At 38.8% G+C, this 16,434-nt stretch overlaps 2 protein-coding genes across 6 annotated transcripts in view; one reads left to right on the top strand and one right to left on the bottom strand.

Annotated features, from left to right (window-relative positions):
- Nucleotides 1-4,171: 4,171 nt before the first annotated feature.
- gk5 (glycerol kinase 5) overlaps nucleotides 4,172-16,434 on the bottom strand; it is a 14,946-nt gene continuing 2,683 nt past the window's right edge. Inside the window, exons 2-17 of one of the 3 annotated variants that reach the window (XM_088428797.1) lie at nucleotides 15,347-15,433; nucleotides 13,703-13,796; nucleotides 13,239-13,314; nucleotides 13,026-13,119; nucleotides 12,490-12,621; nucleotides 11,338-11,413; nucleotides 11,097-11,158; nucleotides 10,923-10,996; nucleotides 10,320-10,380; nucleotides 10,056-10,182; nucleotides 9,859-9,963; nucleotides 9,173-9,267; nucleotides 8,391-8,494; nucleotides 8,243-8,302; nucleotides 7,892-8,025; nucleotides 4,172-5,898 (exon numbers count right to left, since the gene is read on the bottom strand). In XM_088428797.1, the coding sequence (XP_088284923.1) occupies nucleotides 5,735-5,898; nucleotides 7,892-8,025; nucleotides 8,243-8,302; nucleotides 8,391-8,494; nucleotides 9,173-9,267; nucleotides 9,859-9,963; nucleotides 10,056-10,182; nucleotides 10,320-10,380; nucleotides 10,923-10,996; nucleotides 11,097-11,158; nucleotides 11,338-11,413; nucleotides 12,490-12,621; nucleotides 13,026-13,119; nucleotides 13,239-13,314; nucleotides 13,703-13,796; nucleotides 15,347-15,349 (1,461 nt within the window). In that variant the 5' untranslated portion in view covers nucleotides 15,350-15,433 and the 3' untranslated portion in view covers nucleotides 4,172-5,734. Of the gene's footprint in view, nucleotides 5,899-7,891; nucleotides 8,026-8,242; nucleotides 8,303-8,390; nucleotides 8,495-9,164; nucleotides 9,268-9,858; nucleotides 9,964-10,055; nucleotides 10,183-10,319; nucleotides 10,381-10,922; nucleotides 10,997-11,096; nucleotides 11,159-11,337; nucleotides 11,414-12,489; nucleotides 12,622-13,025; nucleotides 13,120-13,238; nucleotides 13,315-13,702; nucleotides 13,797-13,875; nucleotides 14,415-15,346; nucleotides 15,434-16,434 lie in introns of those variants that run through there. The other 2 variants (XM_088428796.1, XR_015867384.1) reach the window with 2 other exon arrangements.
- LOC148415042 (nucleolin-like) overlaps nucleotides 14,463-16,434 on the top strand; it is an 8,381-nt gene continuing 6,409 nt past the window's right edge. For all 3 annotated transcript variants that reach the window (XR_015867383.1, XM_088428795.1, XM_088428794.1), the window contains exons 1-5: nucleotides 14,463-14,519; nucleotides 15,148-15,211; nucleotides 15,823-15,888; nucleotides 15,975-16,098; nucleotides 16,178-16,338. Coding sequence is in view for 2 of the 3 variants with exons in the window: in XM_088428795.1 (XP_088284921.1) it covers nucleotides 14,511-14,519; nucleotides 15,148-15,211; nucleotides 15,823-15,888; nucleotides 15,975-16,098; nucleotides 16,178-16,338 (424 nt within the window). In the remaining variant the exon portion in view is untranslated. The remainder of the gene's footprint in view (nucleotides 14,520-15,147; nucleotides 15,212-15,822; nucleotides 15,889-15,974; nucleotides 16,099-16,177; nucleotides 16,339-16,434) is intronic.

The following is a 16,434-nucleotide window of genomic DNA, read 5'->3' as shown; positions in this document are numbered from 1 at the left end:
AAGAGCGTCATCCCGAGATGCTGTCAGCCGCAATTCACGCTGGTGCTTGATATCAACTAACTGACTCGCTCAGTTCTCCTCCACAGTCTTCCTCATAACTACACAACAACAAACATTACAATACACAAAAATTCTTCCTTTTATACGCTATGCTCAAAGCATTGCAACGTACAAACAGAAGTGACCTCTTGCCACACTTCAGCAAAATGGCATGCTGGTCAATTTATTAGCGTTCACGTTAGCATTAGCATCTAGCTTCATCTTGCAACTGGTCAGCGCAGGTAATATCCTTTAATTGCCCTGAGGGGATTCAAAATGGGATGGGGTCGCCATTATCAGAAATTTGGCTTTTGTCTGTGTAGTATTATAAACAATCCGTTTTGTATTGTTATTTAAATGTACGTAAATTATAGTTCAGCAGTTAGTACAGAGTGCTTGCTTGTTCAACCTGACATCATGACCTCTTTTTCGTCAGCTCCTGCCATGTCAATTCATATGTGGGTGTCACCCAGTGTCCAAAATGAGACACAACAGCACCATTTTCCATCCATCCATTTTTAGAGGCGCTTAACTCACTAGGGTCGTGCGCTTGCTGGTGCTTATCCCAGCTGGATTCGGGCAGTAGGTGGGGGACACCCTAAACACTCCAATAATATTTGGGGTTGACCACAGCTACTCGCGAGGAATCGGGACAAGGCCTAACAAAAATCTACTTATAATGGTCACTAACTGGTTTTTATACTATATTGTTTGATTTGACCCGTCTTGAGGATAGATTTTCCTTTGTGCGACCTGAGCTAAAATGAGTATGCCACCCCTGACCTAAACATCTTCAATGCTAATGTTTGGTATGTCAATGGATCAAAACAAAGAATTAAGTAGCTAAACCGGCCCATGTGCTGTTGTTCTGTTTTCCTTTGCAATTCAAAACATAATGTCATTTGAAAATGACACTTTGTCTCCATTTGACATTCGATTCTATTCACATCTATAAGATTGAAGCAGAAATGATTCTCAAATAATTTTGAATCAAAAATCACTTTGAATTAAAAAATGAATTCTGAATCCAATTGTTAACCCCCAAAATCACAATCTAAGAATGAGACCGTCAAAGATTCCCACCCATACTGCAGATGATTAAAAAAAAGTTATCAATCAATTTGGTAATTGATTATTCGTTGATTAAATTTTTCACCTTTAATATGTATATCACTAATTCACAGATTCCCAGTGGACATGGAACATTTATCTTATAATAAACAGGTTCACTTTGTAAAGAAAATATACTTACGCATACATATACAGAGAATGTTGACCTTGTGAGGTCTTTTTTTGACATCGATACCCTCCTGCCCCCCAAGAAAGAACTTTTACGCATCTCAAGTATAAGAGGATGAGACACTGACAAGGAGACAAAAGCTCAACTTCCAGCCCTATGTGACACTCCTTTAACAACCAGCGTGTCGGGCAAATAGAGGAGAATGGGGGTGGGGGTGGGGGTGGGTGTTATATAATGCCCACAATGCAGGATGCAGCTCATTGGGGGGGGGGGATCAGGGTAGTGGTCGTGGTGCATCCAGTTCGTTTTGTCAGATTGAATTTGTTGCAAGGACGGGTACTCCCCTCCACAACTCATACAATGCGGCACGGCAATGATTAGTGTGAGAGCACTGATTCATGGGCTCGCTCTGCCTTGCCTCGCTGGCACGTTTGCTTCTCTGACAAACATGAGATTGACAGCAGGGAGAGAGGACGCAGTGGGGTGTTTGCCGATAAGAGTTGGGGAGACGGGAGGCTTAGCGCAGCAATACTGAAGTCATTTGCGCCATGTACACTGTGCTCTGTCTCACAATCCTTCCATTGTTGAAGAAGCCCCCCACCTCCTTTTTTTTTTTTTTTTTATTCCAGTTCACTCAATTAGCGCCCCCTTCACCATACCAGCACCATGAGCAGGAACACACACCCCCATTTGTTCTCACTCTCTCCATCCGCAAGCTGCCATAGCAACCCTCGCAGTGAGCGTGCTTACATCAATGGGAAGCGCTCCCTCCACTCATCAACAGCCGCTAAGTCTTCTCCTCAATCTATGTCTCCCGTACCCGGAATCACACAACTGCGGCAGCTTGGAATCTGTTGAGAGTGAAATCCATGAGTCAGCATTCGGTCACCTGCTGTAACGTCAGTGGAGGAAAAATATGTTCACACTGATATGGATTAAGAGACTCGGGGGAAATCAGAATTACCGTGTATAATCACATTTTTCTGGGGACCTTAGCTTGATTTACAAATTATTTCTTATTTTTGCTCTAGAGCCAATGTTAAGTCAAACAAACTAACAAACAAAAAAACATTGAGTGCCATCTCGTGACCAAGCTACTATGTTGAAGTGAGAAGAGGAGCTTCATTTCATCAGGCCATAGCTTAATCAAATAGATAAAAGTGATTTGCTGCCATCTTGTGGAATCTATAGGCAATTCTAACCATGTTTTAGTGGCTAATAATTGCACATTTGCGGAAGGGCTAGGCCTTCATCCCTGTTTGCACTGCCATAGCAAGACGTGTTTCCATAGCTTTGCTGGCATTGTTTAACAAGTTACAAAAATGCATGTTGTGTTTTGATGAGTGGAAGATGTATTTCGGAATGCCAGACATGTATGCATGTTTTTTTTTCTAAAAGCAAGACGTTATTGGTATATTTTTGACAATTGTGAATGTTTTGGGTCTGTGTGCGTGGGTCAGGGTGAAAGGCTTTTTGCTGATTTTTGTTCTTCTGTGTTAGTTTCTTTTCAGAGATGAGCTTTTTAAAACTGTGAGACATTTTTTGGTCAATGAGTTGTTGGGCATGAAGATTTTTTTTTGATGATTGCCAAGTTGTTTTAATTCGTGCATTTTGTTGAGAGTGAGCATTTTTCAAAGGTATGAGTTCTGGGTGTGATTTTTGTGTAGTTTTGGTCTTTTACAGTTTCTGTCCGGTTGTGTTTCAGTGTGTTTTGTTGAATCTTGTTCTTGTGTTTTTTTTCAAATGTGTTTGTGTTTATATATTGTTGTTTTTTTTACTGAGTGCAAGATCTTTTGGTGTTAGGGTTTTTCCAAATGTAAAAGCTTTTTTTGCTTTTTTGATGTGATTGATTTTGAGGGCTGCGAGAGCATTTTGTGTCTGTGTCTTGTTGAATTTTTTTTGTGCTATGTATCTATGTGCGTGTTAAGTAGTGTATGTGGAGTTCTTTTGGCGAGTATGATATTTCTTGGTGAATGAACTCTGCTGAATACATATTTGGTTCGATTCAGTGGTTTTGGTTGAGTAGCTTTGATCTGATTTTTTGGTGACAGAGAGATCAGAGTTCTTTTATTTTCAGCTTTTTTTCAATTTTTCTGATCTGAAGTTCTTTGGTTGCTCAAATATTTTTTTATTTGCATTTGAAAGTTTCTGTGTGTTTGAGATGTATATGCACCTTTTAGTTAATTAAGCAGCTGTTATAGACCTAAACAGAACAGAGAGAAGAAACCTAAATCAAAATTCCTTTATTTGGTGTGAAACATGTACATACATTATTAATTGTTACACATTTATTTAAAAACCAACAAAATTAGACAAGCGCTGAATGTCTCTGCAAGGGCATGTGAGGTCAGTGTCAGCCTTGCTTGTTGCGTTTGAGAGCACAATAATGCAGCCAAGTGAAGACTCACTCAAGCGGCCTGCTCCCAACAGTCCCCAAAAAACTCTGTCGAAGTGTACATGTATTAAGTCACATTCTGCTTTTTATTTATTAACAAATGGCAGTAAATGGCTTCCAAAGGCTCTGTCATACCGCTAAGCCGTGCAGTCATGTATTTTACCTAATTTGCTCCCACGTTTGGGTCTACTAGAAGCAGAAGTATTAACACTTAGTATTACATGTTGTGCTGGTCTATTGCAAGCATTTGCAACATTTATTCATATTCCTTGATATACAACTTAAGGTTCAAGTCGTGCTAGTGTGCTTATTACAATTTGGCACAGTGTAGAATGACTGTCTTACTAATAACTTTTTTTTTCTCCATTATTAGTGCAACTACAGTATTTGCCTTACTGGTAACATGTAAGCTGTTCCGCTAGTGCAGTGCTTCTCAATCTCAATTATATTTAGCCAAGCCCCACTTAGTAAAGAGAACCCCCCCCCCCCCCCCCCCCCCCTTACACACACACATACGCAATACTGTAAATACGATTATTAATTATAAAAATTGTATGTATATCTAAACCTGTATCCATTTTTTAACATTAATCAAAGAAAAAAGTAATATAAACTAACTTTCAAACATTGTTAATATTCACAGTGTTTATACAGGTTACAGCTTAGTCTAAAACAAAAAAAAGTGCATCAAAGTGCCTGAAACAAACAAAAAAAGGATGGAAATTCTTACTCAACTGTAATTAGAAATCACATGACAAAAACAAAGCCTTGTCCTGGTGTCATCTGCGCCCCCCTGGCATCACTTTGCGCTCCCCCAGGGGGGCCTGTCCCACTAGTTGAGAAGCACTGACCTAGTGGAAGTCTTTCATGAGAAAAAATGTTTCTAGTAGGACAGCTGTTTTACCAAGCGTCTTAATGATAACGAAAAATAAGGTAATAGCTGGACATCAAAACATCCCCATACTGTCCTCAATTCCAGTCAACCCAGGATCTATTAATACTCACAGACAAAAGACATGAGAAGAAATCACGAGTAGAGCAAAAAGAAAACACCATTTTACAAAACAAGATATTATTTTCATTTGCAGGACATTTCTGAGGTTTCTACATTCCTGGGTCAGAAGTGGAAATGTATTCTTCGAGCACTGACTGGAGAGTTTATTTATTTATTTTTTTTAAATTTTGCATAATTACATACAGGCGCTCTGATGTGAGGCTTTTGTAGTCACTGTCTACAGAAATAAATACTGATGTATGACGTTCCCAGTCTGATGAAATTCAAGACGTACACAGACGAACACGGTGCGAGGTAAAGTCACAGTTCTATTGTACTGCCTGAAAAAGGGGTTACATCTGGCTTTGGAATGGTGGTGGTACTGTAGGTAGAATGTGTGCACCAAACACAAATCACTAATAATACCCTTCCTGGGCAGAGGGGTAAGGAAATCAAACCACCTTCTCCTAAGTTAGATGACTTGGCGTTTCACAATTTCGAGCAGTGTACTTCATTTGCTTACGCAGTTTTAATAAATAAAAGTCAAATTAAAATTTTGTGTGTACATTATACCTTTTTTGTGGCAACGATGTTTAGTATTTTCTGACCACAACTTAGGATTTTGTGCGCATAATATTCTGTTATCTTTTTGTGGCAAGTAGCACTAGTGTGTGTGTGTGTGTGTGTGTGTGTACACACACAAATTAATTTACCATACTATTTGATGGCCACAAGTACTTTGTATGTTTTGATTGGAACTTAGTATTTTGTGTGCACGTTTTTATGGCTATTTCCTCCCTGCCATGTCATGTATGGTGCTCACTAAATTTGAAAACATGCATAAAGCGCCCCGTGATAAAAATGTCCAAACATGATGTCCTTTTTGATAAACTAATGTAACCCTGAGGAGTCACTTGATAAGAGAAACAATTCATGTGAGGTCTGTACAGCCAAATGGGCCTCATTGTATTTTCAAGTATAGTGGACATAATGGCAGGGCACAATTGGACTTCTTCAAAGAGCAGCTCGGCTTTCAATCGCTTTTGTTCTGTTGGAGGATCACGAGTCATGGTTGCTTGTACCAATACATGGAGCGTTGGAGAGCTCTTTCCCACCTCTGGAGATCGTGCGCATATTTGGAACCAGCAACCTCACTGGGTGCTTCTTTAGGGCAAAATATGTCACCGTCGCTGTGCAGCTTTTTTAGCTCCTCACAGGTTTGCCAGTAACCTGCACCGAGAGAAGTTCAGAGGAGGAGACTGAACATACTTCTTCAAGAATAACGATGGAACCATCATTATGCCACCAGAAGAACTCCCGCTAATGTAAACAAAAATAACTCACGTAAAAGTGTACCATAGCAAATCCCAAATTGAGGTCTTGATGGGTGAAGGGAGCAATTTTGTATACTCTTGAATAGCTGGTGTTCCAATTTTTGTGTCCATCCTATATTTGCCAAAACAATTTGCTCAAAATCACCCAAATTAGTTTTAAAGGATGGCCATTTTGGGAATGGATGTGACACTTTAAATAAATCACAAATTGTAATATCATCCAGGCACTAGCACTACCTGTTTTAAATTTATTATGCCGTAATGGGAAAATGAAGCCTCATGAAACAATTGTGACATTTTTTTGTTCCTCTAGATGGCACTATTGGTTTCAAGATGCAATGGAACTTTAATGGGGCCCTATCATGAAAAGTCAACATTTTGGAGCGTTTAACGATGTTACAATGTTGATTCTTCCCCCTAAACATCCTCAAAGTATTATTTTCCTTTTAAAGTATTAAGTATGCAAAGACGACAGAATAATTTCATACCTCCCCTACACCGCCCACGTACCATGGTGCAATAGTAAATACATGCTGAACTTTACCACGTCTTAGTTTACGTCTTTAGTAGTTGGTTCAAATGAGATTTTCTACCAAGTCGCTCAAGTAAACAGCAAGGTTTCATTTATTATTTATAATGTTTTACCGTAGAAAATGCTGACGTGGCGAAAATGCGTGTTTGGGTGCACACAGCTGGACAATCAATGTGAGTAGTAAATAACTCACCTGCTGGCGAAACTATTGTTAAGAATACCGGCTCCCCGTGGATTGATTTGATAGGAGGATTTCAATGTCTGTAAAACGCCCCCCACCCCCCAAGACATTGACCAATGTCATGAAGATGGCGAGGCAGCCACACGGTAAGAGGTGCGACCTCTGCGAACAAGGTGTTTGTTTCAAAACGGCGGAATGGTAAAGCTTTGGAAAAATTACATAGGCCTTTTAATATATTTCAATTGGACTAGCCTTTATCGTTTGACCATAAGTGTAGTTCATGATGCTTCACTTTCCCATCACTACTATTAAGAAACCTCAACAAATTCATTTTGGTAACTGATTCAAACAGTCTTGAAATCAAATTTCCCAATGTGAAAAATTAATAGGAAAGCAATTTACAGGACTAGATAATCCTTGTAGTTATATATAGCAGTGGTTCTCTACCTTTTTCTAATAAAGTACCTCGTGAAAGATTATTTTCAACCAAATACCTTCAAACCAGCTCAAGGCATTTAAGACTTAAAACACAGTGCTGTCCCATCTGTATTTGTAATTTATTAAACTTTGGGACTAAGTTTGTAGTGCTATTTCAGAAGATATATTGTACATGTCATCTATTTTATTTCGGACTCGTCTGCTGAAACATTGCTTTACAAATGTCATCCAAACAAAACAAAGGCATGCTTTACAAAGGAGACACAAAAACGGAATTTAGCAATAAGTTGCTTTGTGTTCCAACTAATTTGTTCTTAATGTGAAAAGAAAATGTACCGTCCCTGTCGTAAATCAGATTTGCTGATACTTGCAAAAACACTCTAGAAAGCTCATGTACCACCGTAGTGCCTTCACGTAACTCCAGGGGTTCTCCTGCCCCCATTCTCTACTGCTGTAGAGAATCAATGGACAGTACCCTTGAAGAGTAACTCTTTCTCATCCCATCTGCCTTAATGCACATTTAACAGCCTCTTTGCTGCACTGATGTACAGTATACAAAGTGCCACTCTAAACACCATTTACACAAAGTTCCAAGTTATCAACTCTGCATAGCCCATTAGGATGACTTTATACTGCAGATGGTTTGGATATTGATGTTTGTTTGTTTGTTTTTCTTCCCTACCAAGAGCGTTGGAGTTTCTTGTTAAGAATAACCTTTTACAATTACAACCAACTTACCCACAGCTAGGCCAGCTACAAAGGCAGCACCCAAGCTGGACATTTCATGGTGCCGGCATCGTTCTATCTTTCTGCCAAACAGGTCCGCAGTGAGCTGCATGATGAAATCATTAGAGGAAACACCGCCGTCTACCCTGAGAAGCAAACGGAAAGGGCAAATGCACTCAGCCACGCTGCGGCGTACTGGAAGGTAATCAGAGAAACACAGCCATAATTCAATGCCAGTAAAATCTTATCACCACTCACAAAACTCAAACTCTCTGGCACACCCTACTTTCTGGTGCTAATCCAAACCTGTTGACGGGATATCAGCTCTTAAGATGGAAGATGTAGGCTATAAAAGGACTCTACCTGATCTTTGTAATGGGAATGTTGGTTTCTCTTAGCATCGTCTGATATAGCTGCTTGTTTCTGCGAGGAACATAACACGCAGACACACACGAGAGAATGTTGAGTCTTTTCAGTACAAACCAATATGGGTCCTCAAAAAAAGACTCACCTGAAGGCAATGGACTCCAGAATGGCACGGACCAGGTGACATTTTGTGGTAGAAGGTTTCAGGCCCATGAAGGAAGCACAAGCTTTCGGGTCGTTCAGAGGAGCCTTTGGTTAAATACGGTAATGTTACATAATAAGATAATATTATGGAGGTTTTTTTTTCTCAAAGGCTGTGCTCAGAATGACCATTTAGGCCGGAGGTGTCAAACTCATTTTTATCACGGGACACATTGTAGTTATAGGTTCTGTCAGAGTCGGTGTGACTGTGTTTTGTCACACTGGTAAAAGGCCGGTAAAAAACTGTTCAAAAGAGAGATTGGGAAGAAAAGAATGCTTGTTTGTTTTTCTTAAGCCCAAATTTTTAAAAGTTGAAGATAACTTACAAATTTGGTATTTCAACCAGATATTTGAAGTCGAATCAGCATTTCGTGGGCCACATAAAATGATGTGGCGGGTCGGATCTGGCCCCCGTGCCTTAAGTTTGACACCCTTGGTTTAGGCAATTTTAAATGCGTGAAAGATTCTCAACAAAGCCAAAGCACTGATTGGATCTGCTAATACAATACATTATTCTGGATGTTAAACTTCATGATGCACACTTACAAAGGCCGTTTTGGAAAGGTAGCAGAGGAAACAAAAAGACAGCAAAAGACGTTACAGACAAATGGATCCAAAAGCTGGATATGAGAATCTATTATCAGACATGCCCTAAAAATCTCATGTAATATAACTGTTTTGCATTCAAGCAATCGTTTTCCAATACAGTATAACCTACGTTTGTACCTGCAGGCCGCTGAACGATGGGACGAAACACACACCATTTGAGTCACTCACACTGTATGCCATAGGGGTGGTATGCTCCACATCAGAGAAAAGATCTGAAGAAGTAAGAAACACAGCTATCATATTGTGATTGTGGTTCGCTTTAGACCAGGGCCTAACCCTACTTTTTTCAACAACAAACACAAGTGGTTTGTCTGGAATGTCCACGGCAATTTGGAACCACACCCAACCACGGGTGTAGTATGACGACATTCATCGGCATTCATCCCTTATTTATCATCCCGATTATTTAAATGATTTTTCACAATAATTAAGGAACAGTTGTAGTAAATTGAATGAAATATGTAATGTAAATGTAGTACATGTATAATTATTTATAAAATCAATAGAAAATCACTAATGTTCTACTTCTTGTGAGGTATTTGCAGAACAGGCCTTCAAGCTACTTATGTGATCTTTGGGGGCTACCTTGTCCCCGCGGGCACCACGTTGGTGACCCCTGTTCTCGTGTATTTCATCTAAAAATTAGATGATCCGTAAGCCATTTCTAAGAGGATTGCAAATGATCGTTAACTATTTGGATATCACAATTTGTGGTATATCTACAGTTTAAACTCCTAATATAAGCAATCATAAAATACTAAGTCCCTGTGAAGATTGTAAATTCCAATTTTCTAGACCCTCACCAAGTGCCTGAGCCCATTTGACGGCAGTGCCAGTATCTGCTGCGTTACCCTCAGCCAGATACACCACTTCTGGGCCAATCTTCCATCCCACCAGCGGATAGAGCCCTACAAAAAAGACCCACTCGTGCTCGTCACAGACCTGGCATGAAAGCATTCAGTAAGCATGTATCCTATTTTGCCATTTTTTTCCCCTTTACCATTTATGGAAGTGTGAGGTGTGCTGCCAGTGTTGATGTCCATGAAGGTACCGGTTCCCATGGTGATATTCACATCTCCCACACTGTAGCAGCACTCTCCAAACATGGCAGCCTGTTGGTCCGCCATCTACGGCATAAAGTATTTCATAATAATGCGGTGGTAATTTGCAAACTAACACAGTCTAACATACCAAGGACAATAAAGATGCTGATATGACAAGTCATATCGTAATGACAACCATAAAAGAGGGTGTACCTACTCACCATTGACATGATGGGAATGGGTACGCCAAAGATGGATGGGTCAGTTGAACCAAATTCATGTCTGTGGTAGAACAGGAGAGTAAAAGCAATCCCACATGAACTCACACTCTACTAAGAACAATATTGTTTTACTGAGGAACCCAGTTTTAAATTTGGGATAAGCGTCTACAGAAGTTTAGAATATCATATCATATACATAGATGTGGAACTGCAATGCTTTTTGTATGTTGACTGTCATTTTGCTGAAGTTAAGTTTTGTATTGGGTCTCAATAGTGATCACGAGTTCTGAAGTACCACACATGACAGACTTGAGCAGCAAGCATGGGATCCATTTCTGCTCCGTCAGTGTAGCTAAAAATGTCAGTGTGAGTGCTTGTCCAGTTCTCGTCTTAAGTTTACAAACAGTAGGGGTATGTTAACTTGCGAGCTCATAAGTTTACATACTGCAGGAGTATGTAAACTAATGAGCACAAACTGTACAAAAGATTCCACCTGATGCAGAACAGGATAAGCGGTTGAGGATTATCAGATGCGTGGATCTCAATAGAAGTGCAGGTGTAACAAAATGTCATGCCCAGTGCCTATGACACTAATGTACTCACCCTGTATTTTCAACTTTAGGGAAAATAGAGAGTGGAAGCGAGACCAGTGAGCATAACATTTGACTCCAACACATCTGTGAACAGAGCCATCAAAAGAACACAAATCAGTTTACTGGTAATTCGATAACAATAATAATGGCAATTATTATTATTATAGTACTGTATACATCAGACCTGATAGGAGTCAAAAATCCCCGTGGAACTTGCATTTGAGTAATCTGTGGCATGAATCAAACCTGAGCGAGATAAGATGACAACACAAACGATAACGGTTCCCTTTTTGGGTCATGGTGCGATCATGTGACACATTTGCTAAGAAATTAGGAATCGGATGTTTCACTGTTATGTGACCTATTGCATTGGATTTTGCAATAGGGGTGGGTCCCATGTGAGAATGATATGAAATTAAGCCTGCCTTTTGTAAGTTTGAACAAGAGCCAGGTGTCGATTGTTCCAAAGCAACAGTTGCCTTCGGCCACAGCTTGAGCAACCTAAAAAGAAACAAACAAAGACAGTGGATGCATTTATGTGTCTTTCCAATTAGGCTACATTATTACGGCAATGATAACAACCTCAAAACTTCTAGTGTCTAGCCCAGGGAAAGGGTCACACTCTCAATGGCCCCTTGATTGATTAAAAAACTTTTTTCCCCCTTTTTTTTTTTAACACTGCCCCCCAACTCCTTTAAAAAAAATTTGCACATATTATATATAGACATTTTCCATGGAAATTGGAGGAAAAATACAAATAATAAAACATATTTAAGAAAAAGGAAAAAAAAATCTTTCGACAAAGCCACAGTAGGTAAACTACATATATGTAATATGTCAACTGTAGTTGTAAGTTGTGTTAACAATTTTTTTTTAATGAGAGTTGATTTTTGTGAAGAAAAAAAAAGGGAACACAAATTTCTTGCACTTATTGTTTCTGTTTCAGCACTTTTGTGCTGTTCTTAAATTATGTTTTATTTATAATACAGTGGTGTTTTTCATTGAAAAAAACAAAGCTAGGTATGTGCCTGTTAAGATAGTATGTCTTGTATATATGCATTTAAATATGTATTGGTAAATGGTACTTCATTTATGGAGCAATTTTGGATCTTACTAGGCCCTGTAAACACTTTATAGTTTATTCATTATCTTGGTCAAAAATACTGTAAAATGGTCGCTATGGTCAGAGATATCAAAAGTAATAGCAATATTTTGACCAATTTTCAGTGATTTTGTTCCACATCATTATCACAGTATTTAAGCCAAGGGATGGTACACTCCTTGTAGCGTGATTACTAAGAAGTCTTGCCATGTCTGGGTGAAATTTCAGATCACTGGTTCCTTCTTAATATTCTCCCTTTGATGTGAAATCATTTTGATGCAACTATCAAAAGATAGGACAAAATACCACACAAAAGTTAAAAGTACATATTTTGCCTATTTGTATTTAAAACAGTATTTTCTCAAAAAATTGGTTAGGGGTTGTGGCATCCTGTAGCGCCGATGAAAAATATTATTTGTTATTGTACTTACTATGCAGGGTTTCATTGTTTTATCTTTCACATGAACTCACTCACTTGTTTGTAGTGTTTCAGGGCCCAAACAAGGCGGAAGGTTACATGTTGAGTGGAGAAGACAATCAGACTCGCTGCAAGTGACCGCTTCTGCCTGGTCACAAAGTGCAGCACTTTCATAACGCCATGAATCACCTGAAGGTCGAGGAGTAAACATCAATCAAATGATGTGCAGTCCTTATTGTGTAAAAACAACAGCAACAACAAAAAACACGGCTAAAAGTACAAGCATTAATTCGACTCATTTAGGTTAGTAAAAATAAAACTTAAAAAGTCAAATCTATTATTTAATGTACTAAGTTACAAAGTAAAATGTACCGGTAATTGTCAGTTATATAAAATAACTGGTTGGATAAGTCAACACACTAACTTAACATAATAACATAAAAATCGCACGCACAATACAGCCCCTCATCTCCTTAACTTACACGGTGCTCCTACTGAGAGGAAAAAAAATCACTATAAAATGGTGGACCCTCTGGTTGTTTATCAAAAAAAGAAACTACAAATATAAATCAGCAAAACAGAACGAGACTTACTTTCAAGGTGCACGATCTGTTCCAGGATGTTACCAAGTCTGCTGCTCTCTTGTCCTGCCAGCTGATGAAATTATGGAAAGGAACGCCGGTTGTCCTGTGAAAAAGAAAGAAAAGGTGTTGGGAAAAAAACAGTACACAAGTAAAAAAAAATAAAATAAAAATAAACACCAAAGTGGACCTGTGAGTACTGCATAAATTCTGAAGTCACATCACCTGTCCCACGTTGTGAAGGTAGCTCGCTGAGTAGAAATGCCCAGGGCTTCCATTTGATGCATTTGGACTCCGGCATCTACATCACACAAAACCGGATGATTTTGCCCTATTCCCTGATTACATTATATTTTTGCAAACATTCAACATTCAATTCACTGCCATGGATGGGGACTATCTTCTCAAAATGCTTTTGGTTCACATTCTTCTACATCATGTACTGAATGACTTTGCTTTTTTTCACCTCATAAAACGTAAATTCTCAGTCAACCAAAATTTTACTTTTATATTTGCCTTTTCTGTGTCTTCAAAAAAACAAAAAGCCTTTATTGATAAAGTGATGAGCAGAATCTTTTCTTCTTTTTTTTTTCAAATGCAGGGAGTGACCTCCCACAACTGATCCGTGACGCTTTGCATTACAGTGTCTTGGTGATGGTACTACAGGGGATGTGGGAGAGCAACATTACCTTTCACAGCTCCCTTCACCACAAAGATGAAGCTCTTCCACAGTGCATCTGGGTCAAGCTCCACATGCCCTTCCTCCGGATATAACGGGACCACCTAAATAAAGACAGGGCATTACTATTAGTGCAATAGGACGTCGAGCACGACTGTACAAGGAGGAACGCGCATACAGTACCCCTGTACAACACGAGCCACGAACTTGTGCCTTCTTGTCGTACACGTGACACTTGATCGAAGTCGTGCCCACGTCCACCGACAAAATGAATCGTTCCTTTTTTATACCGTTCCTTGGAGTCCCCATTGTAGGCTATCCTTCATATGTCACATCGATGTGGTTTACAGCAACGCCCCATCGCGCTTGTGATAATCGCTGAATTGTTTTGTGTGACTTATAGCAATGACTCAACCTTCGGACTTTGGTCACGCCGTCCTAGTTGCAAACATCTACACCGCTTCGCAAAAGATCTAACGCAACATTTCGAGAATACAAACTGCAATACAACGAGCCTCGCCTATGATTGACAGGATCAATATATTCCTCGCCCAGGTCTATCAGTCTCGATTTAAAATCATTGCCAGGTACCAAATTACAATCAACTTATTATACTCGAAAAATTAAAAACAAAAACATCAATAAAGTGCTAGAATTGGCGAGGGAATCCCAAAGGCGAGCTTGTGTCACGAAATTTCACAAAAACAAACCGTCCCTTTGAGCACCCGTACTTCGGAAACGCCTCGTGAATTATACGCATGCGCAGTAGGAAGCCTTAGCTTGTTTTACCCACACGTGTATAACCGCCTGCTGCAAAGATGGCGAAGGTAAATAAAAGGAGTTGCCTTTTCACCTGAAATAAATGAACGATTTTGCACATTCAGATGTATTCCTACAGAGAGAAAGACGAGTCAGCTATTGCGAATTTGCAAAATTTGTATCACTACATTGTTCTATTTATCTTGTTGTGGTTTTTAATTTACTGCTGAATTCGGAATGTACTGCAATAGCTTATATCCACTTTTTATTATGTATTGTGATAAATATTCAATATGCAGAAGAATCATTCGCATTAAATTCATTCTACCCTACCCCCCACATGTACAATGCGAGAAAAACAATTGTACCGATAACTATTCAAGTGGTTCCAACTCGTCGGTTGCAGGGAATTCAAACTGAAATAATGGTTGAGTATTTTTTTGCAGACCAATTCTGACTCATTCTTTGGCAAATGTCGTTGTCTTACTGTCTTGTATAGTTTATAATTGGGTCTTTGAAGGGTTTAAACTCATTGATCATACACACCGTCACATTGGATAACTAGGCCACAAAGATGCATTTGGTGTAATATTTAAAAAAATTTAAAATTGTTACACACCTGATGATTTCTTAAGACACACAGTATATTGGGGATAATCTTTACAGTCAACAAAACCTTTGGTGTCTGTTCTGCAGGATACAACAACTCAAAAGACACCAAGCAAAGTTCTGAAGGACGTTGTTGACACTGCAGTCACAAGTGAGTAACTATCCTTCCAATACATTTGCTAGTCAAAAGAATATACGAACTAGTTATCCAGATGAAGTTTCAGGAGATCATATTCATTCTGTCACTACCAAAAAAAAAATAGGATTGTAATTGTATATCACTCACCATTTACTTCTGTGTCCTCAAAACTGCTGACTGGCTTTACAGCAGGGACAAACTGCTTTTGTCTTAAAGATCATCTTGTAGCATAAACTGTATAAAGCAACAGATAAAATGCTTACATTTCAATAGCAAACTGCGGTCTCCAGTTGCATACAGCTTGCTCCATTTATTAAACATGATACTCTAATATGTCATCAAAACAAGGACATCAGTGAACATTTCTAAGATTTACATTTGTGTTTTCGGTTTTATTGTGAATAATTTTTGAAACGTAACCTTTTTCAGTTGGTTGTGTTGTTGTTGTTTTTTTGTGGTTAGCATGCATTGTTGACAGTCAAAGCCCCTAGTAGCTGATATTTCATGTATGAGTTACCATGGGGCTTTAAAACAATTTGTTTTAGCTTACAAGATACCAAGTATCAAACAAGCCTTTTATTGTAACTATTAACATATGTCACTTTGATTTGTTTTGGGAAAAGAGAAACGCAAAGCACAATCCACTTGTGAAACTTCACCATCCAAGAAAAGTAAACTCATCAATGACGGTATGAACTTTTGATGGACATACTTTTTTTTTTTTTTTTAAATGTTGCACACCTCCTCTAAAATGTGTTATGTGTTTTTTTTTTAGGTTATTGTGTTTTTGTTGGCAACTTGAACAAATCCAAAACCATTCAGGAAATTACTACTTCATTGTCAAAGTACTTCATGACACAAAGTGTTATAGTGCAAGACATTAGATTAGCTAAATCCAGGTAAGTTTCTTTTTACATAACACAACACAACGATTAAGGTACTACAATATTTATTTTGTTATGATGTTTTTGTTTTAAGGAAACATGCATTTATGGACTTGGCTTCTAACATGGACTTGACTAAGGCCTTGTCACTGGATGGAGCGATGATTCTTGGCCAGCCAATCACTATCGCTAAAGCAAAAGTCAAAACGGTCGACTTTGAGAAAAAGAAGAAAGCTCCAAAACCAGAGAAGCAAGGTAAAAAAGGGCTTCTTAATCTTGTGCTTCTGTGTCCAAACCTCTAGAGGGTACTGTTGTTTAATTTGATACCCAGGCTACAGCCATATTTGTTTC

Source organism: Hippichthys cyanospilos, chromosome 12 (genome assembly GCF_059441005.1).
Source record: "Hippichthys cyanospilos isolate Australia breed blue-spotted pipefish chromosome 12, RoL_Hcya_1.0, whole genome shotgun sequence".
Lineage (NCBI taxonomy): Eukaryota > Metazoa > Chordata > Actinopteri > Syngnathiformes > Syngnathidae > Hippichthys > Hippichthys cyanospilos.
This window is presented reverse-complemented; position numbering and strand designations above follow the sequence as displayed.